The 24633-nt window shown below is 44.6% G+C and overlaps 1 protein-coding gene across 3 annotated transcripts in view; it reads right to left on the bottom strand.

The window, feature by feature from the left end:
• Nucleotides 1–24633, bottom strand: part of SPTBN1 (spectrin beta, non-erythrocytic 1) — a 184173-nt gene that overhangs the window by 1635 nt on the left and 157905 nt on the right. For all 3 annotated transcript variants that reach the window (XM_090281294.1, XM_090281293.1, XM_090281295.1), the window contains 17 exons: nucleotides 23098–23244; nucleotides 21921–22184; nucleotides 20335–20559; nucleotides 19798–19887; nucleotides 19344–19625; nucleotides 18550–18680; nucleotides 17064–17268; nucleotides 16306–16680; nucleotides 13454–13698; nucleotides 12187–12325; nucleotides 11375–11459; nucleotides 9325–9521; nucleotides 8371–8483; nucleotides 7621–7684; nucleotides 2980–3218; nucleotides 1662–1835; nucleotides 423–465 (listed from right to left, as the gene is read on the bottom strand). In XM_090281294.1, the coding sequence (XP_090137420.1) occupies nucleotides 423–465; nucleotides 1662–1835; nucleotides 2980–3218; nucleotides 7621–7684; nucleotides 8371–8483; nucleotides 9325–9521; nucleotides 11375–11459; nucleotides 12187–12325; nucleotides 13454–13698; nucleotides 16306–16680; nucleotides 17064–17268; nucleotides 18550–18680; nucleotides 19344–19625; nucleotides 19798–19887; nucleotides 20335–20559; nucleotides 21921–22184; nucleotides 23098–23244 (3018 nt within the window). The remainder of the gene's footprint in view (nucleotides 1–422; nucleotides 466–1661; nucleotides 1836–2979; nucleotides 3219–7620; nucleotides 7685–8370; nucleotides 8484–9324; nucleotides 9522–11374; nucleotides 11460–12186; nucleotides 12326–13453; nucleotides 13699–16305; nucleotides 16681–17063; nucleotides 17269–18549; nucleotides 18681–19343; nucleotides 19626–19797; nucleotides 19888–20334; nucleotides 20560–21920; nucleotides 22185–23097; nucleotides 23245–24633) is intronic.

Genomic DNA, 24633 nt, shown 5'->3' with positions numbered 1-24633 from the left:
CGCTTTTAAAATTGTAATCTATTTGACATGTAAGACTGTGTAAATTTAACAGAAGCTTTCTCAAATTTAAAGCACTGCACATGCTATGTTCACTCTCCCCTCAATGTGGAGCACAACCATAAAATGGGTGGCTAAAGGCAGAGGGGTGCAGTGGGGAGGCTCTTGACTGGGCATCAAGATCCACGTCCAGTCCTGGGACCACCTCACTGTGTCTCATCCACTGGGAGACAGGAGACATTTACTGTCTCCTAGAAGCATAAGGAGAACCGAGCCCCTCCAAGTGTTAGTGACTATGGAGACCAGATAGACGCAGTCAGTGCTCATTACATTTATGAAGAACATAACAAATAAAGTTTATCCCGCATGCCACAGACCCTTGCCAACTCTTAAGTATGTGAGAGAAAAAAGTCTTAGAAACTTACATCGTCTTTGGCTTGGAAGAGGTATTCATTTCCATCATTTAGTCTGTAATTTGAAGGAAGAAAGGAAGTCACAATATAACCTAAGGAAAACAAAAATCCCCCAACTCCCATATCCTACGTGGGATATAGGAGGCCACAGGAATCACACCACAAATGCCTGTGCATACATCACCAGCCGTGCCCAGGACGTGCACAGGCCCAGCAGGGCCCCCTGGACATCAAGAAGTCATATAATTGGGCCAATTTAATATACACAGGCAACCTGGTATTTCAACGCACTGGGAAAAAAAAAAAAAAAAGGTGCCAAATGAATTAACATCTAGCTTTGTTGTGGCAAAGAATGGATGCCTAACTGCAGCTGTAAATTGAATTTAAGAAAAAGGTCTTTAAAATTTATAAGCCCTTTTGAAATTCTGCTACTGAGCTTGCACCCTCCACATTCACAAATACCAGTTTCTGAACAAACACACAGAAACAGTCTCTTAAACTTCTATTCTTATGTATGTTTCAGAATGAAAGAAAGTGTCCTTGCAAGGTCACCACTGTGACACTCCTTTACTCCACTGCTGTCAAGAGGAAAGGGGCATCGCAGTCCTCTAACCCCCAAATGTGCGACAAGGGAGGCGCTGGGGAGCCAGGCTGTCTGCGCCTCATCCCACAGAGCGTCAGGCGTCCCAAGTCTGCAGAGCCTCCCAGTGCTTGTCAGCAGAGCTCAGTAAATCACACCACCTGACACTTGCTCATCTGCAGTCTGTGGCCTAGTCCAACTGGCACAAGACACACATAACAGAAGTCCAGAGCTTTTCAGATCCCAAAGCAACAGATCAAAGAAATATTAAATGAAGTAACATCCTAACCACTTTAAAAAAAGAAAAAAAGGTTTTCCTGTCCATTTCCATGTAGTAAGCAGAACTTCTGAGCTTGGATCCACTCTGTGGGGACATGAAGATGTTCTACAGGGTAAAGACATCTGGAACTAGACAGTTCCTGTGGCAGCTGGAACGCCCGCTGGGCATCCAGGAGGAAGCACAGGCCCCAGGCCCCACACATGCACTTTCTGCTTGTCTCTATCCAGCTCCTAACCAAGATGTGTGTCAAATCCGTTTGTCACTTTCTTGGTGATTTTTTAAATGGCAGAGGAGAACAACTGATAACAGTCTCTCTAGGAAAACCAACCCCCAGAAGGAAGTAAACACACACCCCCTCCTCTCCTGGCAACCATAAGGCACGGCAACGCACCTGAGCTTGAACACGTGTTTCTTCTTTTTGTAATCAAGGGCCACTTCACAGATGGCTTCTTTCAAACTCACAGGGACCTCACTGTGGTAAGGAATTCCGGAAGCAGCTGTTTTTGCGTCTTTGTAGAAACCCATTTCTTGGTTATTTATGACACAGTAAACGTTGTGCCAGGACCTGAGCAGTCAAGAAAGGAACGTCAAGGTTCTACATCACACTTCCTTAAGGCATTAAGAATTGGATTCATATGAATTGATCCTCATACAACATGCTGTAACCTCTTGTTATAAGCCCTTCCCAAATTCCGCTGAAACTAGACAAGGGGACAAAATGCCTCCGTGGACTCCTGGAACAGTGCACCTGTTGCTCCCGTGTAGGTTTTTGAGGGTAACTTCTGTCTTTGGATTTGAGGGAAAAACACAGTGCCTTCTTCTACTTAATAAAGGCACTCGCTCTGACGGATTTTTTGACGCTGGTACTCCGCTGTAACACCCTCGGTGGTAAGGAGGCACAGGCCCAGGTCATGGACACATGCTGTCCTCTGGCAGCTTCCACCTCAGCTCCGTTCTGCATGTGGTTGGCGACACCACAGGGAGGCAGATCCAGGGCCGTGAGTACGTATGGAACCTCTAGATGAGTTAGAAAAGGGTGGCCTTTCCCCCGCGATATGGCAAACTGTCAGAATGTACTGATTTTATTGGAACATGATGCTTTACAGCCATCTACATGTATTGTCGATGTTGTTCTCAACTGGATGGCAGCTCTGAGGTGGGATTTCCCTGTCCAACACACAGCCTGTACAAGTGTACATGGTGGTCCCAGGAAGTTGGCTCACTGACTCAGCACACTGATTGTGAAGTCAGACTGACTTTCACCCTAGCTACACCATTTACTAACTTTCTACAAAGTGTAAGCTTTCTTAATCTCAGTTTCCTCATTTGTAAAATAAAGATAATGAAAGTAGGGCATTTGGGAGACAAACACAAAGTCTGATTTGGAGATAAGGCAGGGGACATGGCAAATGTCTTTAAAATCCCACAGGGAGGAAAACTGCAATGAACCAGTTCCCTTTAGGGAAGACTCAAGCACAATTAAGTGGCATTCCTTCTGAGGATGAACCACTGAGGCCTGATTCTGCTAGTCCCACCCACATTTAACCCGTCCTCCTCCCAGTGAATGAGAGGCACTCTACTACCCCTTTCCAATGTCAGTCCTGAGAACGTAATGCCCAGAAGGCTACAAACAAATCAACTACATGAACACACCCCCTGTACAACTCCAGATCGATGCCACTTACTGCCTCGACCTCTGTGGCCGTTACCTGCTTGAGGCTTTCTTATTGTGGGCCTCCCACTCGTGCTTCCGATTGAGAAAGCCTTCCATCTGGGCCGAAGGCATCTCCTGGGTTCTGGCCGGCAAGGTGGCAGCACTCTGGGCTGGGAGGGCAGTCTTGGCTTTGCGATCGGAGGTGGGGGAGGGGATGGGACTGGACTCTTTGGAACTTGTCCTCTGTTCTGCAGCGCCATTGACCATTTCGCTTGTGTCCACCATTTCTGCCATCTAGGGACAGCGGAGAGGCTATTCAGCTAAGCCCATGATTCAAGGCGGTGACCACATACGCTCTGACGGACTCGCACACGTGGCTGTGTATAAATGCCTGGCACAGATCGAGGCAGTACAGTAAAACCATTGCACATCCCACAAAGCCAGCTGGACACCAAGGACATTAGAAGGTGGGAAGGGATTAATGCCCACCCATTGACGGGGAAATGAGAAAAGCGAAATGCCAGTATGAGTTTTACTGCACTCTGCTCCTCTGATCAATCCATTTTCTCTAATGTAACTCAGATCATTTCCTCTCATGGTTACTTTAAAAACAAAAGGACAACGGTAACAATCACACATATTAAATATGAGAGAGTGGACGTTATACAGCAGCCACCTTACAACCAAGGACGCCACCAGAAGGGCTGGAAGTTTAAGCGAAAGGGCATTCACAAACAGATCGATAGACAACTCTATCAGAGCTACACAGCATTCCTCCAAAGTAAGACAAGGAAAGACCTTTGGTTTCTGAAATGCTCTCTGGCTCTCCTCCCCCTCCCCTTAACACATCGTCATAAACACATGCAGAAATTAGGGCGACAATCATGCATTTCACATCTACCATCCCAGTTAGACTTTGGAACTTAAGAGCTGGAAGGAAATGAGGCAAGTCAACAAACATCAAATTTAACCACATCTGCCGAAGTTGTATCGTGAGTGGGTTGTAGTTTGTGTTAAAGGAGCTGGAAAAGCCAATCACAGTCACTCAACACCACACGGCTATTTACCCCCAAACAAAGACAGAACCAGGGCCTTCCCCATCACGTGTTGGTTGATCACGGTGCCTTGCTGCACTGAGACGAGAAAGCCCAGAGACAGCCAGGCTTCCAGCGGCTCTGACCCTTCAGGCTGGAGACGTCTTCGGGAGCTGTTCCTTCCCAAGCTCATTTATAGTGTAACCCTCATGGCTTTGCAGCTTGGGAAATGCAGTAGGGTCTCGATTCATTATCGCTTTCAGCCTGTGTACCATCAACTGTGTACCATTAACTGTAGCAGCCCCTGGCTGATACACCCAGGGCGTGGGATTAGCAAGTTACTAAAGCTGGGTGTGGCTGACACTTAGTGGATTACAGACAACCTGGCTCCCCTCATACACGAACAAACATGGAGGTGTCAATGGCAACAATCATTAGCTATGTCCCCCACCACTGCTGCCCAGAACCAAAAGGAAACCAAATCAGCAGCAACAACCTCAACAGCATAAACGGTAGACTGGCCACCACTGCTTGAACACTCAGATATGTCAACTCTCAGGAAACGATCTCTCGTTTGGGTCTTATCTAAGTGGCTGGACGGGAGTCACAAATTTATATTCCATCCGTACAAACTATCACCATTAGCATCAGGGCTTAGGGTGAGACTAGCAGCTATGCAATTTAAGGATGTTTTTGATTGGAACCCTTTACCCACAGAGCAATATGGAAAATGGATTCCGAGGGCAGAAAAGCATGGGGGAGGGGAGATGCTTGGTGACTACCCTGGCCTTGCAAGTGACAGCCTGTAGACCCGTGCTTATGAGGACCAGGCTATTTCAATATCCCTCTCTTTCATTTTTAAAGGAGAGATGCAGGAGGGAAAATAACAAAATGAAACCTTGAGTCAAAAGAGAGTGAGTGGATCTTAAAGTTGACAAATCTGTTCTAGTAGGAGATTTTGGGACATTTCTGGTGGGAAGTGTGAGTTTGGTGTGGAAGGCCTGTGCCAAGCGTGAGTCCAGGGAGACATGGAGTTAGTGTGTATAGAAATCAGGTTAAAAAAAATTAGTGCTGCAGGTGTGACTCGAAAACTGCTACTGACAGCAATAACCTGGACAGAGAAATGTTTACTTAAAAAAAAAAAAAAAAAAAGGACTAAAATTTATTGTACTTGGTCAGACTTCAAGGGAAGGTGAAGGCTAGGGAAGCCTCTTCTAAGGGAAATTCTGCAGCAAAAATTTTTTTCTTTGGAGTTAGAAGGAAAGAGAAAACCCCAAACCAGTATGCAGAGACAATTAATGTTTATGCAAATGAATCACTAACCAAGAAAACAAGAAAAATAAAAGGAACAAAATGAATTTTAATGGACATGTGTTTAAGCATGCCAACAGACAACACACCACTAGAGACAAACATCAAAAGCAAATCATAGTGCTATGACCAAACAGTGGGTTCACGTGAATACACCCCTCCCCCGAGCCCATGTTGCTTCTTTAGCGATTAGTCCAGAGTGCTTTAGTGGCTGGGTACACCTGAGATATTTAAATCAGAAGGTGAACACAAATGCAACGTGACAACTAGTAGCACAAGAAACACTCGATTGATTTCCGAAGTGCATGAAGCAACACTATTTTCAAATTCATTAACTTGAGTCTCTGCACCATAACTCAAAAGAATGAAAAGACTTTTCTTCTTCCAATACAACCCAATTGCAATTAAAATTTTGTTCGGGCAAGCTACAATTTAAAAATCTAGATAAAAACAGACATGAGAACAAATGCCAAAAACATTATAGCACTTCTTTCTTGTGTGCTTATACGGTTGCAAATTTTTTTTTCTTTTTCTTAGTTTTTGGTCTTCTGAATACAAAAAAGCATAAAATTGGGTATTAGTTTCGATAATACAAAATTTAAACATATATATGGAAACATCACATATACATATAGATCAATGACACATATAATTTGGAGCCAAAAACACATGCCAGGGCTCCTTAAAGACCAAAGATAAAGCAGTGTTTTTTTTCCCTAAAATGGAATTTGGTGTGTTTTAAGGCAGAGACCCAATAATGGTGCACACTACCCCCAGAACATAAGAAGCTTGGCATCTATCTATATACCCATCTACAATCACAAGTAGATAGATATGTACATAGAAATAAAGAAAAACAAACAAGATGCTATATGATGTTATCCTGACAAAAGAAAAAAAAAGACATGCATCATGAAATGAAAAGACAAATTAGACTTAACTCATGGAGAACACATATCAAAACAGGTTTCTGATTCCACTAACACCTAAATATGGCAAATGAGCAAGTGAATGTCTCATGAGGCTTTGATGTAACATGGATTTGGTTTTGTCTTTATCTGAACAGGAAATACCTTTCATTAGCTTTTATTCCTAAGGAACAGAATTCCTGTTAAAACATTTTCAATCCCTGCTGGTGGTCTGACAAATGCCATCCTAAAAGACTCCTTATTAGAGAACTCCACAGAAGAATTTCATTTTCATAAGAAAATGACAACTGAATCGGAAGATCCGTGACAAGACATACAACGGAGTTTCTGTCTACAGAGACACTAAAAATTGCTTCTGAAGCCAGGAGGCGTACAACTGCCGCTCCTAGGGGTGGCCCAACACATGCACCGTTCAAGTAATCAGGGTGAACCAGAATGGCTTTTGCTCCATTTGTTTGAAAAACTTAAACAGTTTGACACCCTGAAGTCATAGGCTGAATGGATGGGCCTGGAAGTCCGGGAGACAGGCTTCCGAAACAGGCCGGGAACCACTGCCACCTGCAGCACCCTGGCGGTGCTGACAGTGACCGAGGAGGGGGCAGCAGCCGTCTGAGGGCACTTTACTCCCGGGGCTGACTGCATTATCTGCTGCCAGTAAGCCTAGAATTCTCAATTCAGGACTTGGCGGGAAAAAAATATGAGGGAAACTGGTTTGTAAAAAGTAATAAAGGATCCAAGGGTCTCAAATACATTTGAGATTCTGCACCTAAAAATTCAAACAGCTTCCCAAGTGGATCCAACTCCCTTTTTTCTTTCCTTATCATTTTCAATAAATGAATGCACCCTTCATGGAATGTCACACAGCTGACTTTAGGTTTTAATCTTTGTTCTTAAAAGTCTCCTTCTGCATATACCAGTCTTCCTAGTTACGAGTAAACTATTGCAGGTTAATAACATCTGTAAATGGGGCTACATATAGTGCAATACTGCACCCTGTTAGTATAACTGGGTATGTCATACCTGTCAGATTCTAGTTTTCTTCTTCATTTTGCTGTAATCTCATTAAATTGCAATTACTCATGTAAGGCTTTTGCTGTAAAATCTCAATAAAGTAAAAAGCTCACATAAATAAACAAAAAATAAGTATACTGCTTTAAGGCAACTGAGAATTCATCAGTTAAAAGACTCAAATAAACATGAATTAAACGCAAACAAATATGAAACCAAGGAAGACTATGAATTAAGTAAAATTATAACACTGTGGGTGAAGTGGAAGCCAAAAGGTCAAACCATCAGGATTTGGAAAGAGTGGTTCTTGACAAATGGTAGTGAACTTCACAGTCCGGACCATGGCTGGTCACTGGCTGTCCGTCTGCTATTAAAGTTTTTGTAGTTTTGGTAGGTTTGAGAGCGGTAACTAACCCGTGGAGATCCCTGTTCAGCTGGCAAACCATTCTGGGAAACTTGCTCTCCTTTTGAAGTATCCCTGTTAGGTGATGGGGGAAAGAGGAGAGGGGACGAAGAAGAAAAGGAGAGAAAAACAGTAAGGAAAATATGGAGAGAACATCAGTCAATTTTATCACAAGTTTTCTCTTAGGAAAAAACATACACAACCCTCTTTTACATAATTTAATTCCTTTTAAAAAACTTTCAAAGTGTTTCAAACTAACTTTAGATGTGAGAGTGCACAGACGCCCCTCCCCCATCAAAGCAGCATTAGGGTTTATCATGGAGCTCTTACCACAGCAAAATAATGAGCCTTTCAGAAGTAGAGAGTAATTTCTGGCCTTCATGTGAAGCCACCCACAACTTTCAAAAAGGCATCACCACAAAATCATTCACTTGAAGTCTGGGTGGTTCACTCCCTCCATTTAATCATATAAAAATTCTGAGCATGTGGGTGTGCGTGCGTGCATGCGTCAGCACATGTGTGCAGGAGAGGGCACCATCTACATTCCATTTCTGCCACCTACAAAGCACTGTGACTGTGGACAAGTCAGGGTTCTTAAATGTTACCCAGGGGTGTCTATCTAGACTCTTAAAAAATTCTACAGAAGTGATTAACAGGAAGGACATGTGGTCAGGCCTAGCCCAGCACAGACTTAGATGAGATGCTCCCTAACCCTCACTTGCCACTAAAGCTAAGCGTCCAGTGGCAGTGCCGTGACTCACCACTGCTGCTGGGACTCGGCCTCCTCAGAAACCTTCGTGCTCGGCTCGGGCGAGGGCGGCCGCCTTTTCCTCTCCTCTTCTTCTTGCTGTCTGCGCACTTCCAGTAACTCCAGCTGAGGGAGAACATGGTGACGTTGAGAAGAGCCCCCAGCTCTGCCTCTTTTAAGGAAAGGCCTCTAGATGAAGTCAGGAAATCCTCTCGCCTGTATTTTCTACACTGAACCACACTGGCCAACCAGAGCCTCTAACATCCTAAGCGAAATGGTATTAGGTTCATAGGAACTGTAGTCAAAATTCAAGAAACAGAGATCTGAGTGATGAAACAGGTCTATTTCCTGGGCTGGCAGGATTCCTATGAGTTGCCTATGTGCCCCCTGGACACTGAGTTTAATTTCTAAATGAACTATGCAGCTCTCAACTTGGCTCAGGAAGAGAGGTATGTGAGAATGAGAGTCCATGCTGGACTTCCCATCAGACCTCAGATAGACACCACTGAGACAGAGCTGCAGTAATTCTCAGGAGGCTCCTTGTACTGTGGTAGGGATTTGTGTTCAGCCAAAACCCAAACAACACATAAAAAAGCCATAGAATAGTCTATTTGAAACTAAGCCATTTCATGAGCAATATGCATGCACTGAAAATATTCTATTTTGGCACAACAGTATGCAAGTACATTTTAAGTCCCCAGAATTGCAGAAACTGGAAAGGACACAATTTTTATAAACCATAAAGAATCAGCTTTCTACCAGGAGGGCAAGTCTTAGGTGAGGAAACACCAATGGCAGGCCCTATTTAAAGGCCTTTATGTTGGCAGAAGAGATGGTCAGGAACGGTGAGATTTTCAATGGTCTAGGATCAATATGACATGAAGCCCTGGTGTAGGAGGTGAGCAGGAAGAAGAGGCTGCCCATGAGAACCAACAGGCCAAGCACCCGGCATCCAGCAGCCACTTACCGTCGTCAGCCTTTCCAGGGCAGAGAACCTCTCATCCCAGGTCGCTGCAGACTTTTCAAAAGCCTCATGGCGTTTGATGAGCTTCTCCACCTCGTCCACACTCTGGCCTATTTCTCGGCTGGATAGGTATGGCTCCTGTCCAAGCAGCCAGGCCTCGGCCACACTGGCATCCCTTGAGAACTGATGGACCTCCAAAACTGCACAAGGTACCAAGAGTGAGTTCTAGCGAGCAGGGTGACTTGGCAGTCAGGGATGGCACTGCCCTCTGGTGGCAGCTGCCTGCACAACCAGTTTTATAGTCTAGATCAATGCTAACATAAACGTAATGTGAGCTATGTATGCGACCATAACTTTTCCAGTGGCCATGTTGAAAAGGAAACGGTGAAATTAATTTCAAAAGCATACTTTAGACAAGCTGATATATCAAACTATTATCATTTCCAACATGTAATGAGTATAAAAACTTATTGATGTTACATTTTCCTCTTTGAAATCTGATGTATATTTTATAGTTTCAGCACATCCCAAGTTGGACCAGTCACATTTTGAGTTCTCAAGAGCTACACATGGGCAGTGGCACCATAGGGGACAGCCCAGGCCTAAACGGTATACTATGCTCACTCAGTCCTACTGATTGATACAAGCCTCAGGTAAGCCTGCAGGAATTCACAATCCACCTACATTCAACCACCCACATTACGCTGACGGAGCAGGTCTTCATAAATCACCCTTCTTGGGACTACAGCTCTTTTGGAGCGGGGGTGGGAGGGAGAGAAGGTTATGGGGGCACTATACAAAATGTGGGTGATATGGACTAAGGCTTTTGCTTTATTCATTCTGTCCTTTCATACTTGGGGAAACAGCATGCTGTCCACCACAGCTATGAGAAGGCAGGCTAGCACTTGGCTGTGCTGTGTTTACATTAATTTTCATACACTTCCAGCCATAATGCTTGAGGCCATCAGGGAAGAGATGAACTGCAGGGAGCATTGGTGTCCCCAGGACCTGCCCACTAACTCTTTTGGTCATCTTGGTAGCCCCCAACATGGCCACGAGGAGAAGACACCACCACTGCACTAGGGACTTGCCCAACATACAAGCTGGCGCTTAGTTCACAGTTGGGTGTAATACGAATTTTGCTGAACTAAACTGAACCTGCTCTAGGAATTCTCAAAAATTATAGACCAAATCCTCATCCAAAGAATGGTGAAAAGTGGGAATTTTTATTTTTTGAAAGGGGGTTCTGGGTACAACTGGGTGAGGGGCCTCCACTAGGTCTTTTACACCCCTTTTGGAAAAGGCCCTTGGATTTTGTCTTTAGGAAGCAACCTGGGTGTCTGAAAACGAGGTACAATACAAGGACAGAGCCCAGGGTCCCAAACACAGAATGGCAAAGTATACACATAATGCCTGAGCAGGGCTACTTTCAGGGTTCATACCAATTATCAAAATGTTATTCCCAAACTGTGTATTATAAACTCTGTTATTTCACATATTCCTTTATAATAAGAGAATAAAAGTAAGAGCCCACCTCAGAGGTCATTGTGGGGAGTAAATACAGAAAAATATGCAACAGTTAAAATAATGCCAAATTCCCTCTCAAACATTTATAATTTACCTTTTATTTTGTTCTCATCCTTCTAAGAGGACCAAATGTAATACCTAATCAGGTCAACTTTCTACCTTCTTGACTCTGCAGTAATAATTCTTTTTAAAGATAACGGAGGAGGAAGAGGCTTCTGCACTCTCCTAGAGACACACCACATTCTGTCAGCCCATGTGGTTCCTAAAGAACACCCCAATCCTACTTACAACATGAGACCAATCATAAAGTGAAAAAGAAAAAGTAATCGATATGCTATAGGGAACCACTTAAAACACTTAGCATGAAATGGGGAAATAGGGCATTAAGAAAAAGCAGCATTTAGAATTCCAAACATCATTAAGTGATAACACCACATCTAATCAACTAAAGTAGAAAAATAAACTTGCATGTTTTTCAATGGCCACCCAAAAGGAACAGAGAGAGAAAAATCAAGGATGTTCTTACTCAGTCTTAACCACTCCCATCGGTCTTCCCACTTGTCAATCATTTCTTTTCTCTTTTCTGTCAGCTGAAGTAACTTTTCCTTGATCTGTGAGGAAAGAAGTACCACAGGGACATCGTAATAGCACAGACCATATCCTCCTAGTCTTCCCCTTAATACATTTTCTGTAGAGACCACCACTAAGCCAGGAACTAAGGACTGCTTCGTCTACCTGCTTACTGGGAGTGCAGACAAAAGCGGAAGGGGCTGAGCAAGGCCGGGTTACACCCACAGCTGCTCTCTCATGAGGTCAATAATGCCCTGAGTCCCCTTCGGACTCTGGGGTTAGCTACAGCAAAAAAAAAAAGGGGGGGGAGGGCGCGACAGCAAGAGGGGCAAAGCCCTGACCTCTGAGAGAACATCCAGTCCCTTGAAGGGGGGCCCCACACAGACTAACCCATTTACCTCTTCATAACCATCATCCTAACTGAAGTAGCAACCACCCACCAAAGGGCGAATGGATCTAAGGCATATGCGATGGGGAAGGGGTGTTAACTGGAGTGCTGACAAAGGCGAGAGGACAAAATCTCAACTCGGGGCCTTCTTAGGTGGTCTGCAGTGCCATGGATTTGCCCAGAGTCTGAGTAACCATCTTTTTCTACACACACAGGGAAGAAGCAAGGAGTTCTTACATAGAAGTATGTGCTGTGGGTACACACACACACACACACACACACACACACACACACACACTCTCTCAACAAAAAGTCATTTTACATTTTAACACCAGCTGTAGTCAGTCACCCTGTGGCCCCAGAGCAAAGCAGCATCCTACCTCCTCAGATGCGTAGTGCTTCCTGGCCAAGAGGGACTTCCCAAGCTCAATGCAGATGGTGAAACTGTCATTACGAGCATCAATTTCAGCTTTGATTCCTTGATGATTATTCATTAATAGTTCAACAGATGATACATCCCTAAAATAAAACAAATAATACCTCCTTTAGGAGATCAAGCTTTTCAAATATATGTGGCTAGTTTCAAAACACATTATTAATTTGAAGGAAACTATTTGACGGCACAATTTACCTTTAAGGTCTGATTCAGTCTCAGTCACAGGAGCTAAAGTACAATGACAGTATAATTCAGGACCAGCTATGTCAACTCATGTTTAGAATACGTTGACTCCATTTGTGTGCACGCACGCTTGAGGAATTCAAAATGGTTGCTAGGCAGGTGCCAGAAAAACCACTGTATTTCAGTTCAAACTTCCTTTGAAATGCAATTCAGACTCTCTTCAAGAAAGTACAGAAGCAACAACGTGTTTCCAATCATGCCCCAAAGAGTCAGCTGCCAAAGGTTCAGGACGTGTGTGTCAAAAGAACAGCTGATACCTCCCCTCCTTATTTAGACATGAAGAGACACACAGAGCGGGAACCAGCTTAGGAATCAATGACTGGTAGAGCTAAGAGAGGTTCTCATGAATCAAAATTTAAGACTGGGAAGTCCTGATCTAGGATATACAGTAGATAGATAATATATGTAATATATTTCTTCTCTTGGGACATAGTTCATTTGTCAGTGATGACGGAGCTGGAGCTGGCAGGGTGAACTGGAAGCTGTTTGTGTGCCTGCTTGTTCATCTATCAGCTTCTCTGCACCACTTTGCATGAAACACAGACAAAGGGAAGATACAGAACAACTAGTAAATAATCATCTTACAACACTGTTTAAGTATTGATGTTTAGGGCTAAGAGACACCTTTAGTAACGTCTATGAAAAGGGACAGATTTTTAAAAATGTATCAGGCATAGAATAAGGACTCAGAAAAGTCACCTCATTCCAATGATAAGGCAGAGCCCAAGGAAAGAAGAACCTGGGTGAGGGTGGAACGTGGGGCAGGGGGGAGACACAGGAGGGCTTGTCAACTCTGGGCAACGTGAGGGCGTGCCCGGCAAGTATGCGCAGGAGACAGCTGAAGCAGTGACGGCCTCCCCCACGGCCCTCCTCACTGCTCTGGCCCCCAGTTCTCTCTGGAAGATTCCATCTCACATCACCAGGGGTCAGCTTGCAGGATTTCCCAACCAGGAGGTCGGATGCGTTACCTTGGCTTCTCCTGGGCTTCAATCTGCCGGATGACGTCCTCCATCCACAGCATGAGGTCACGCACCATGCTGAAGAAGCGGAACTTGTCCCCCGTGTCCACCAGCCGCACCCTGCGGCCCTCACAGGCATCCAGCAGGGCCTTCCAGGCTTCTAGGACCTCGTTCTCCCGCTTCTGGATGTCATCAGCTTTATCACCCGCGTAGGCTGCCTGGAGGCGGGCTGCATCCTCCTGCAACTGCCTCACCTGTGAGCCACAGGGGAGACAGCCTGGTCAGCACCCACCATCCCCTTTACATACACGCAGCACAATGTTCTGCTTCCAACCGATGGGAGCACCAAGTCATAATAGGGCCCCTGACAGGATTTCATCAGGGAGACCCAAGTCTCAAAAACCCAAATTTATATTAAGTTCTGCATAAACAATAAAACAAGTGAAATGCTACAGAAATGCAGGTGGGGGGCTTTGGTCAGGAGTGGTCCCCTGGAGGTGGCCTGGGATACAAGGATGATACAGAAAACACAAAGTATATTAAAAAAAAACCAACTCCTAATCTGCTCCTTTAGGGTAAAGATGATGTTATTATCATGAATGAGTAACTGCCTGGAAGAACTCATTCTGAAACACCATTTCCAGTGCCATGTGATGTTGCTGAAAACAATGTACGTGTCATCTGTAAGAGCTCTCACAATGGGACATTTCAACTTGAAAAACATTAAAAAAGCAGCATCTAATATAGTTGGAAAAAAAAAATGATGTCAAAGAAGGGAAAATTTTAAGTAGGCAAATTTCCAGATGCAAATGGGTCTTATGAAAAGATGCTACACAGAGATACTATAATTTGTCATCCATTAGTTGGCAAAATTCAGGTTGGATGATTTATCTGCCAGTGAAGCTAATTCACTGCTGATAGGACAGTAAGTCACAACTCCTACAGAGGCAAATGGGGAGTATCTATCCAAATTACAAAAGCATGTCCTTTTGATTTTATGATCTCACTTTGGGGAACTTACCCTACATATATTCTTCCACACTTAGGAAATGAAATGCATGTAAGGTTATTTACTGTAGCATTATTAGCAAAAGCAAAATGACTGAAAATAAAGCAAGTGTACCTGAGTGAGGGACTGGGTTAAATTAACAATGATATCTCCATATAAAAGGTGCCTATGAAGTCATGAAAACAAATTAGGGAGAGCTCTGTGTACTCATAAGAGTATGCTGAGATGGCTTGAGGGAGTGGACTCCAGCCTTGGATATTATTGGACCCTTGATGGGCTACCTCATCTCTCTGGGCCCCACAAGGTGAAGAGATTTAATGACAAAATGAAGGAGCAACTTTGTCATCTTGGGGCCTCTAAAGTAAATGATTTTATAGGTGCAGAGGGGAGACCTGCTCCTTGGAAGTTTGCTGTAGCTTTGTCTCCAGGCATTCCAAAAGTGCCCCCACAGCTTCTGTTACATGATAATAGAGAACATTCTTGGAGCTCTTGTTACAGCATATGTTTTGTAAGCATCACCTGGATCTTCAGCGCTGCAGGGGACTGAAGTTCTCTGAGAGGTTAATTAAGCTTGAAGTAACACAGAGCAAAGGCCCCACTCACACTAGGGTCTGCCCTTGCCCTAACCACTCATTGTTAGGATCATCCACATCATGCTCCAGGTCCTATGTACAGTGGAAGCGTCTGAACATAAAGCCAACAGGCTTTTGGTAAGTTTTCATAGAGCTGGGAGCCCACCAGATGTGAAGGGAAGATTAGAAATCCTTACAATGCATGGTGGGCCCTTTTAAATTCTATGTGATGCAGAACGAACCCTTGATCACTCCATGTATCTCTTTTAAATATTCCCTCAACACCGTCCACCTCCTTGGTGGAAAAGCTGCAGCACTGTCTGGATGGAGCCCTCGCTGTGATCACCCTCTGTTCCTGGAAAGGGGCAAATCAAGGGCAAGTGAGGAGCCCATGGCAGTGAAGGTGGTTCCTCCACAAGAGCAAACCCTGAAACCCACAAGAGCAGTAAGGCCAGATCAGGGCTTGGCCCACAGCTGAATCTAGGCTGCCTGTTTTTATAAATTAAGATTTACTGGCATATAGCCAGGGCCCTTCATTTTCACAAAGCTGGAAATATTTACTATCTTGGATTCTACAGAAGAAGCTTGCCAAATCCTACAGTACATCATCAATGTGCTCTTAATAGACAAGAACAAAAACCCCAATATAATGAGGGCTGGTATCTGTAATAAAACTGACTTCTCTAGGACAATGAAATGTAGTGGAGGTGGTGGTAGGAAGCATACAATTTATTTTTTATCTAAAAGACATAAGACTAAGCAAGAAAACGCAGAAATTAGAGATTTAGAAAGGGAGTATTCTGCAGATTCTTACTGTTATATTGTCATCATTTTGTCAAACATCTTTTAAACAGTCTTAGTGCTGTTTTACATTGGCATATTAAAGTGTTAGAATCTTATCTTTCCTCTTTCTGGATATATAACTCAGACCTTGGCTGACACAAAATAGTAAGGCACTATTTTGAAAATTATTCTAAATGGATATGCTAACATAACACAAATTCTTGCTGAGAAGGTCCGTCACTTGCAAATGTTTTATGTGCATCTGGTTTATTCATTTTAATGAGGCTGTTCCTCTGATGATGCCTGCAAATGTGGCAAATGTAGGATTTTTTGGACGGTAAGTGCTCCCAAATAAATGGAGCACGTTTATATGTTTGCACGCACATATGTGATTTACTTTAGACCCTTCTTTGAGGACGGTGAGAGATTCTCAGAGACGCACAAAGACTCTCTATGGAAAGAGAAACTCCCGCCGCCCCAGGCAGCTCCCCACACACCTGAGTGCCCAGAGCCTGGATGTCATGCTCAAAAGTGGTGTGCATTCTCTGCAAGGTCTCCACGGTGTTCTGGTCTCTCCCAAGCTCCTCAGGGAGCTTCTTGTGTTTGTCCTGTATGCGCCCAAAGATCTCCTTGGCATCGTGGTAAAACTTGTGCAGTTCATAGGAGGCGGCGAGAATCTGTGTTCTCGTGTCAATGAGCTCCAGCAGGTCAGCCCAGGCTTCGTTGAGCCCATCCTTCCACTCGGCGATGGTGGCAGCATCCGAATGTCCAGAGTTGATGAGTTCATCTGCCATGTGATTGACCGTGTCCACGCGCTCCTGCCCAATGTTTCCTGTGTCTCGAGCAAATTCCCGGAATCGTTCTTGTAACATCTGAAACAGAGACGAGTGTAAAGAAATCAGAGACACTATTGTGAACATTTTATTTCTTGATCACATGAATGTCCTTTGGAAAGAAACAAGTAGTATGCGTGATTTAACAGATCTTAGCTCTAAAACCTCCAATCAACTAGGCTTCCTTTTCATTCACTGCATCTGAGTAAGGTACTGGCTCCACGTCCTTTTACTACAGAACGGAGAAACGACAGATTAAGAACCCAAGGCAAAGTTGCCCAGTGATAAAAACGGGAGTTGAAATTAAATCCCATGACCTTTGCATCCAGGGCATTTTATCTGCTCACAGATAAAGGATGCAAACGGCTTACCATACCCACAGATCACTGCACAACCACTCACACTCTGCCTGGAGTACTTGCCGTGACGTGCTCGTAGTCCTGCCCCAATTCGTGCGACCCCGCGACCACCTCCCTCTCAGCAATCCACTGCTCCAAGTCGTCCACCTCCCGGTTGAGCTGGAACAGCCTGTGCCTCTCATCCAGCTTGCCTCTCCTCTCTTCGGCAAGGTCTTTCAGACCTGCGTACAGCTTATCCACTTTGGACTGCCGCATGCTAATGCGCTCACTGAAATTGGGGAGGGCAGTGAGGGGGAAAAGACCTTTAAATGTTAAATTTCCTTGAGGGAGATAACAAATGAGGTAGAAATGCCAAGAGAGCATGTTATATAAAATTTCTTGAAGAAAACACCTGGTTAACCTATTTAGCCTGAAAAATAAAACTATATAAAGTTTGACTGCAAGTAAAAAAGAGCCAACATGTAAAGAAAACATAGTCATTAAGGTGGAAGGCCAACCAGACACAATGGGGGGGGGGGGGGGGGGACTAACTGCACTGCTGGCTCTGTAGGTCAGGATTCCCTTTGATGTTAAAAGTTAATGCCAAATCCAGGAGCCGCCTTACATTCTCAGGTACCTCGCTGCCAAAGGGACAAATGATATCCTGGCACACACCTGTGCCTGCTCCGGGCTGTGGGCTCTTCTCTGCCAGAAGGGCAGGTGCTACTGCTCCTGTTCCATGGGCCCTGGGTGAACTGCATCCCTCCCCCTCCCTCCAACTTCTCCCCAGAATGGCTGTCTTGTAACAGGAAAGCAAAGAGACCAAGACCTGACGCTTGTCCCTAGAGACTGGGAAGGTCTCTTTCCTAGGAATCCTGACCATGATCTCCTGAAAGACCCCATCTCCAACTTGCCTTGGATGACGTAAAAAGCCAATTCCTTTCCTTTCTGAGTCATAAAAGGCAGTTACAAATACAAGAAGCCTAAAATGACTACCATTGAAGTTAATACAGGAGCCTGGTCTATAGTCAGGAGTTCCACATACTCACCTCTTTCATTTTTTCATTCCTAAGGCATTCTAGGACTTGATGTGTAAGAGGCAGGAGGTGGTATCATTGTGTTCTTCCTGGGAGCCCTTTTATTTGATAGGTCCATGTGTCCGAATTCCACTCCTAATTACTAGCAACTACTAGTAATTAAACTATCCCATTCCTCTTAAAACTAGAAACTACTTTCTTAAACTGGATGACTTATTCAACCCAAGGGTAGGTGCTTTGATAACCTGTATCTGTGCAAATCAATCTGCACTTTTGACTCACATCATCAACAATCTTTCAATGGGGCCTTGACCAGAGGAGGTATATTTAACTACAAGGGTAATTCCCCATATAACAATTCATCCTCCCTATTCAGCATAGGCCTATTGGGTAACAATATTTTAAAAATGCTTCACAAAGATCACCAGTTACTCTAGATGAATGCGACCATTTCCTTTTGCATGGGTTTAAGTAAGAGGCCCTTACCGGGAGGAAATGATAGCCTGGTCTCATCTTTACAAAGCGGCACTCACCTTTCAGGATGGCTGTCGGCCACCAGGGCCCGGCTGGTCTTGGAGAGCTGATGCACAGTCTCTGCATAGTCCTCCACAGCCTGTTCCAAAATCTGGTGCTTCTTCAACATGGAAACAGCACTCTGCTCATCCTGCAAAGGGAGGGGGCTGTCACACCATGGCTGTCCCTCGGGCCCAATGCCACCTTAAAGGCAGACAGGCTGACTACACGGCGGGGCAAGAGGAAGGACTCTGAGAAAAAAACACTGGAAGTGTGACATGGGTGCTGGAACTCAGAAGCATCTCAAGAGTGTCAGTGGACTGGACTGTGTAGAAGACAACTTGAGGACAATGCAGAATGACTAAGACCCCTCTATGGCATGGAGGAAAGCCCAGGCACACCACGTGTGTACTGGCTGGCTGAAACTCTCCACAGTGTAACAGATATGTGGGCCTAACAGCAGTTTGGAATCTGAAAATACTTGTAGATTGTCTTAAAAATATGATTTATATTGTAAAACTTAGATAACTGTATAACTAGAGAGAGCAAGAAGGACTCTGGCAAATTGCTACTTAAATAAATTAAAAAAAAAAAAAAAAAGACAAGATGACCCATTGTTAATGACTTGCCAGGATTCAGACAATAAAATTCCAGCCACTTTTATGCACCATGGCCCCATGACAGTCAAAGGCAGCAATGAAATGTTTCACAAAGCACAGCCACCAGCAAAAATGCTCGGGGGCCGAGTGTGGGGCTCTTCTGGAGCCAGGATGTGTCCAGCTTCCTCACAGGAGGGGCCAGAACCCTCTCTCACCTTGGCCTTCTCCTCAGACATCATGTACAGCTCCTGCTCGCTCATCCACGCCTCAGCCTCGGCCGCATCGAAGTAGTACTGCTGGGCCCTGTGCGCCTCCTCGAGACGCCTATGCCGCTTCTCCGTCTCCTCGATGAGAAGGCCCCACAGCTGCTTCAGGTCGGCGAGCCTCTGCCGGATGGCCTCAGCATTCAGGCTGCTGCTGTCGGTGACGATGTTCTGGCTCCTCTCAAAGATGTCATCAATGCGAGGCTGGTGCCCCTGGATTTCTTTCTGTAGGGTCTGTGGGAATGGGGAAAACATATTAAAGTTTTGCTTAATAACAACAGCATGCTGCTTATGCCTGGCTGTGAGGGCCGAGGAGAAATCGCAAGCCCAAACCTCCCTCACTCTCTGCCTTCTGACTTGCAGCAGTTATCTGTCAGACTGAACTAGCCTGAACAGAAATGCTTACCTGGTTTTTCTTTATCAACAGCTGCACGGTCTGGAGGTTGTGGCCATGATCCGTGGAAGTTGCCAAAGGCATCCTTTCTCCAACCCACAGCTGGAGAGAATTGCAAATAAGAGGTCAGGACTGCTCAAAAAGAACAAATAAGCAAGTAGAGCAGGGACTAGCCGGAAGGCCAGCTTCAGGGAAAAAGTGTGTTCGATCCCCTTGGGAAGGGCTGCCAAGGAGCCAGCCTTCCCCAACACAGGGCGAGCACTGGCCTCTCAGACCTTACTTCGTTCTCAACGCTGAACTTACTGTGAACCCTCATTCTTTATTTAGTTTAAAAATTACTGTTCTAGGGTCATCAAGACACTAAAATATGTTTAGAAAACCAGAAAAAAAAAATGGAGCTGCATTTCATGTGAGGGGTGAAGAACCCTTAGGAGGCACACATCGGCTTTGACAGCTTGGTTCACTAACGTGGCCCAAGGTGAGACTGACAGAGAAGGACAGGCCAGGAGGTTTATGGCAAAGCTACTCATGCAGAAAGGGTCTACTCACGATCTCGTCCTCCACATCCCTGTTGAACTGATGAATCTCTTTGGAGGCCAGCAGGTTATGCTTCCTTTCATTCAGGGGCTCCAGCAATTCCATGAACTTGGTCTGCACAGTGAGGCGCTTGCTGTCCACCTCGTCTGTGCTCTTCCCCTCCTGACTCAGGGCCTGGGCCTGGCTCTGGAGCTCTTCAATCTCCTTCTTCCGCACCTCCATCTGATTCTCCAGCATCTGAGGGCAGAAAAATAGACCGAACCTCACAGCAGAGACAAGGGCAACAGAAACAGTGTTTGCTTTGGGTATTGGCCAAAATGGAAGACTGAAGAATATAAATTTATACAGTGGAGATACTGGAAGCCAGTTCTGCCATCAGGAAGAAGTAAAGTCTTAGAGTTCCAGCTCTTTTTTAGGCAAAAAGGATAGCTAATGTTACCATTTCCCCCTCAATTTCTTCAGTTAGAAAGCTCATTAAAACAATTTTTTTTTTTACATACTTGGATAATTGGCTGAAAACATGAAAAAATTTACATGAAAAAAATAAGCAAAATTGAAAGCAGAGGCATCGTCCTCAGGAAACATCAAACTGACTCCCTCTCTACGTTGGGGAGATAAATAGCTATGACTACAAACCACCCATGAAAAAAACTCCTGAATGCTTAATGACCTGAAGTGCAGGGTAACCCAGTCATTTAGAAAAAGGAAGGGTAGGTGTCACTGAAGAAAACAAGCCCAGGTACTCAGCTAAGAAGCTTTTGTAGCAAATGGTTCTAAAGCAAAACTGCTGGGCCTGGGATCTGGCCACACAGTGCAAGCCCAGCCAGGGGATTCACCCGAAGATTCTGCGGCCAGCTTGCTCTCTCAAGCTCACTGCAGCTGCTTTCTCATAAAGCTGAAGTAACTTCATTTGCCCAGAGTGTGCCCTATCATGATATTAAAAAAATCAAATTTCTTGCACCCTGAACAACTCTTACAACTATAACTTATCTAGACATTATATAACAATGTATGTGAACACGATTACTTCCCTTCATATAAACTGCAAAACTGTAGAAAATGAATATTTATTCAATAGGTAAATAACGTATCATCCATCACCTAAGATGATGATGATAAAATAAGCGTTCCCATGCACCAATACCCAGTACTTCTGCTAATATTATTCTTTTCCAGTTGGTTCTGGGAATGTCCCATGATGCTACTGGGGCACTTTGTTGGGTTAAAATCCCTTCACATAGCCCTGGCTGGAGTGGCTCAGTGAATTGAGCACTGGCCTGTGAACCAAAGGGTTGCTGGTTCAATTTCCAGTCAGGGCACATGCCTGGGTTGCAGGCCAGGTCCCCAGTGTGGGGTGTGTGAGAGGCAACCACACACTGATGTCTCTCTCTCTCTCCCCCCCCCCCACCTCCCACCTCCTCTCTCCCTTCCCCTCGCTCTATAAATAAATAAGTAAATAAGTAAGTAAATAAATAAAATAAAATAAAATAGAAGAAATGCCTTCATGTAGATGGATGGCTAGGAACACAGTGGATGAGTTAAGACTATGACAGTAAAACAGAAAGAGGTCCAAGTAGGTAGATGCCTTGTCCACTTGCCTGTTGCTTTTTCAGCAGGATGTTGACACTGGTCAGGTCTTTGCCGTAGTCATCAGACTGAATCTGACTCTCCAGGCCATGCAGCCATTTGTCCAGATCTGCACAGCTCTGGGTGAAGAGTTCAGCCTTGTTTGCATCAAAGAGCCGCTGGGCCTTGGTCTGGGTGGTGGATTCAAGGACTTCCCACATTTTATGTAAACCAGTGAGTTTCTCCTTCACCACAGCTTCTGTCTCAGGCTTTTCTGAAATGAGCTGCATTCCTTCCTAGAAAACACAAACCACTGCAGTTATAAACAGTTTGCTAGAGAACAAATGTCACTGTGAGAAACAAACCTAAGGGTATCTGATCTGTGAGTTACCAATTCAACACACACACACAGTTCTTCCACATGAAGTTGCTGCTCGATAAAACTGACAGCGGCCTAGTCTATGCACAGCTTTCAAGAGAGTCAGGCAAGAAGTGATTAGTGTACACTGAAATAGTTTCAACTGGGGCAACGGAACATTTATTGCTAATAACCTAAGACTTCACCGCCTCCAGACCACCCCCAAAAGAGCATAACATGTTATTTTAACTGTTAAAGAGTCTGAAACAATGTAAGACGTGTCAAGGAAGAGAAGGGAGGGTGGGGAACTTCATCACATTCATGTTCAGTTGTGCTTGTGCTACACTGACTTACCCTGTGCTGAAACAATACATTTTAAATTATTATAGCAACTAGAATACAGTAGTCACAGAGGAAAAACAGGGAAATTTAAAAATACATAATACTTCTAAATTCTGTGCAACTGGATCTCATTGGTCTCTATCATAGTCCTATACACAGAGTATGATCAAAACAGTGGGAACTCTGCCTAGGGCCTCACAGCCCCTCATGTTACAGCAGGGGAGACTGTGACAGAAACTGCCCACCTAGTACTCCCGAAAAGATAAATGGAGCGTTTTGTACCAGCTGGTTGGGTTTTTGCTGGACTGAAGTCTGGAAATGGTAAGTGGACATGGGATTATTACTGACTATGTGATTACTGTTGACTATGGAACTTTAGCAGGTAATCAAATAAGACTCAAATGTGCTGGAAAATGTGCTAAATAAAAAGGGACTCATTTCCACCCCATTCATTTTCTCACCACGGCCACACTGTGGAAATGGCAGCTTCATCAAACATTTTAACTCACCTTCTCAATTTTGTCAAGCCATTCTTTGTTGGATGCAAGTTCTGCCATAAATGCTTGATGCTTTAACCATTTACTGTGCAGATTTCTGGCTTCATCATAAGACATGTCCTGGGCTGTGAGCATCTTCTCATTGATCCAGAGAGACAGCTAGGAAAAGAAAAAAACAAACCAGGAAGGTTTTAGAGACTGTGATCATGGACATCAGCTCTTTTTCTGCCTGGGAAGAGTTGCATTATGTCATACTGCACCTGTTGCCAAGTCAATAGACAACCAAATATTGACTTTACAACTCTGACCTGTCACAACAGGTATCTCCACTGTACGGAGGCTGGACGTGAGCCTTGCTCCAATCTATATGTCCAACATTAAATCCAGAAGAACAATAGCTTTCTGAGCCAGCTTTCCAACTGCTTGGCACTCTTAACCATCTTCCCCCAAAAAGGGTTTTGTTTAAAATTTTGCCCTAACCAGCCCAAGTCACAACATCTTTCTCTCCCAAATAAGTACCCGTGCCAGCTGTACCACATGAACCACAATGAACTGTCTTTCACTCCACTTGTTATTTTTTTACTTTTAATTCTATCATAAACAACAAAAATTGCTACTCTCTTATCTTCCCTTAAAGGTGTACCTTTGGAAATTGCCAAAAGCCTGAATGATTCACTCGTGCTAGGGGTTAAGGCAATAATGATGCCCTTTCTTCCATGTCTGAGTCACCTTCATCCCCTTTTCTATAGCCACTGTTTCTCTGAAGGGCCTCCCATTCAGACCAAGAATACTTCACTGGGCTGCATTTTGAGACCCGATATGTCAACTTGGATCTGAACTCTGGAAAGCCTCATAGAGTCTAGTCTGCCAGCTGCTGACAGATCTGAGAAGGGAGTTCTCTCCTGAGCTCAGGCTGGGAGTCAGCCCAACCCTGGGTCCTGGACACACGTCTCTTGCTGGCTCTCATCCCGACCCTCCAGCTCCTCAACTGCTTGCCTGTAGCTGGCCATTCCAGGGTCCTAGTTCCCATCCCATACACAGCGTGAAGCCGGGAAGAGCTTTCTGTTGGCCCAAATGAAAGACGCACAAAGAAATATAGGGTCAGCCCAGAAGGAGAAGCAAATGTCTTCAGGGATTGTGTCCCTTCTCCTGCATGACCATGAGATGCCCACTTTTACACCAGCCGCTGCCGTAACAAATTTGTACCCGAACTTCTCCATGACCCTATCTCCAGATGTTTAGAAATGGCATATAGCCCTGGCTGGTGTAGCTCAGTGGATTGAATGCCAGCCTGCAAACCAAAGGGTCGCTGGTTCGATTCCTAGTCGGAACACCTGCCGGGGTTGTGGGCCATGTCCCCGGTTAGGGGCGTGCAAGAAGCAACCACACACTGATGTTTCTCCTCCTGTATTTCTCCCTCCCTTCTCCTCTCTAAAAATAAATAAATAAAATCTTTTTAAAAAGCATAGAAGAAGAAGAAGAAAAAAGAAATGGCATATAAACCCTAACTGGATTAACATTTCCAAGGCTATTCACTTGTACTCTGGG

This window comes from Furipterus horrens, unplaced genomic scaffold, assembly GCF_987537825.1.
Source record: "Furipterus horrens unplaced genomic scaffold, mFurHor1.1.pri manual_scaffold_6, whole genome shotgun sequence".
In the NCBI taxonomy this organism is placed as follows: domain Eukaryota; kingdom Metazoa; phylum Chordata; class Mammalia; order Chiroptera; family Furipteridae; genus Furipterus; species Furipterus horrens.
Note: the sequence above shows the minus strand (reverse complement) of the source record. Positions and strands in the feature narration are given on the sequence as shown.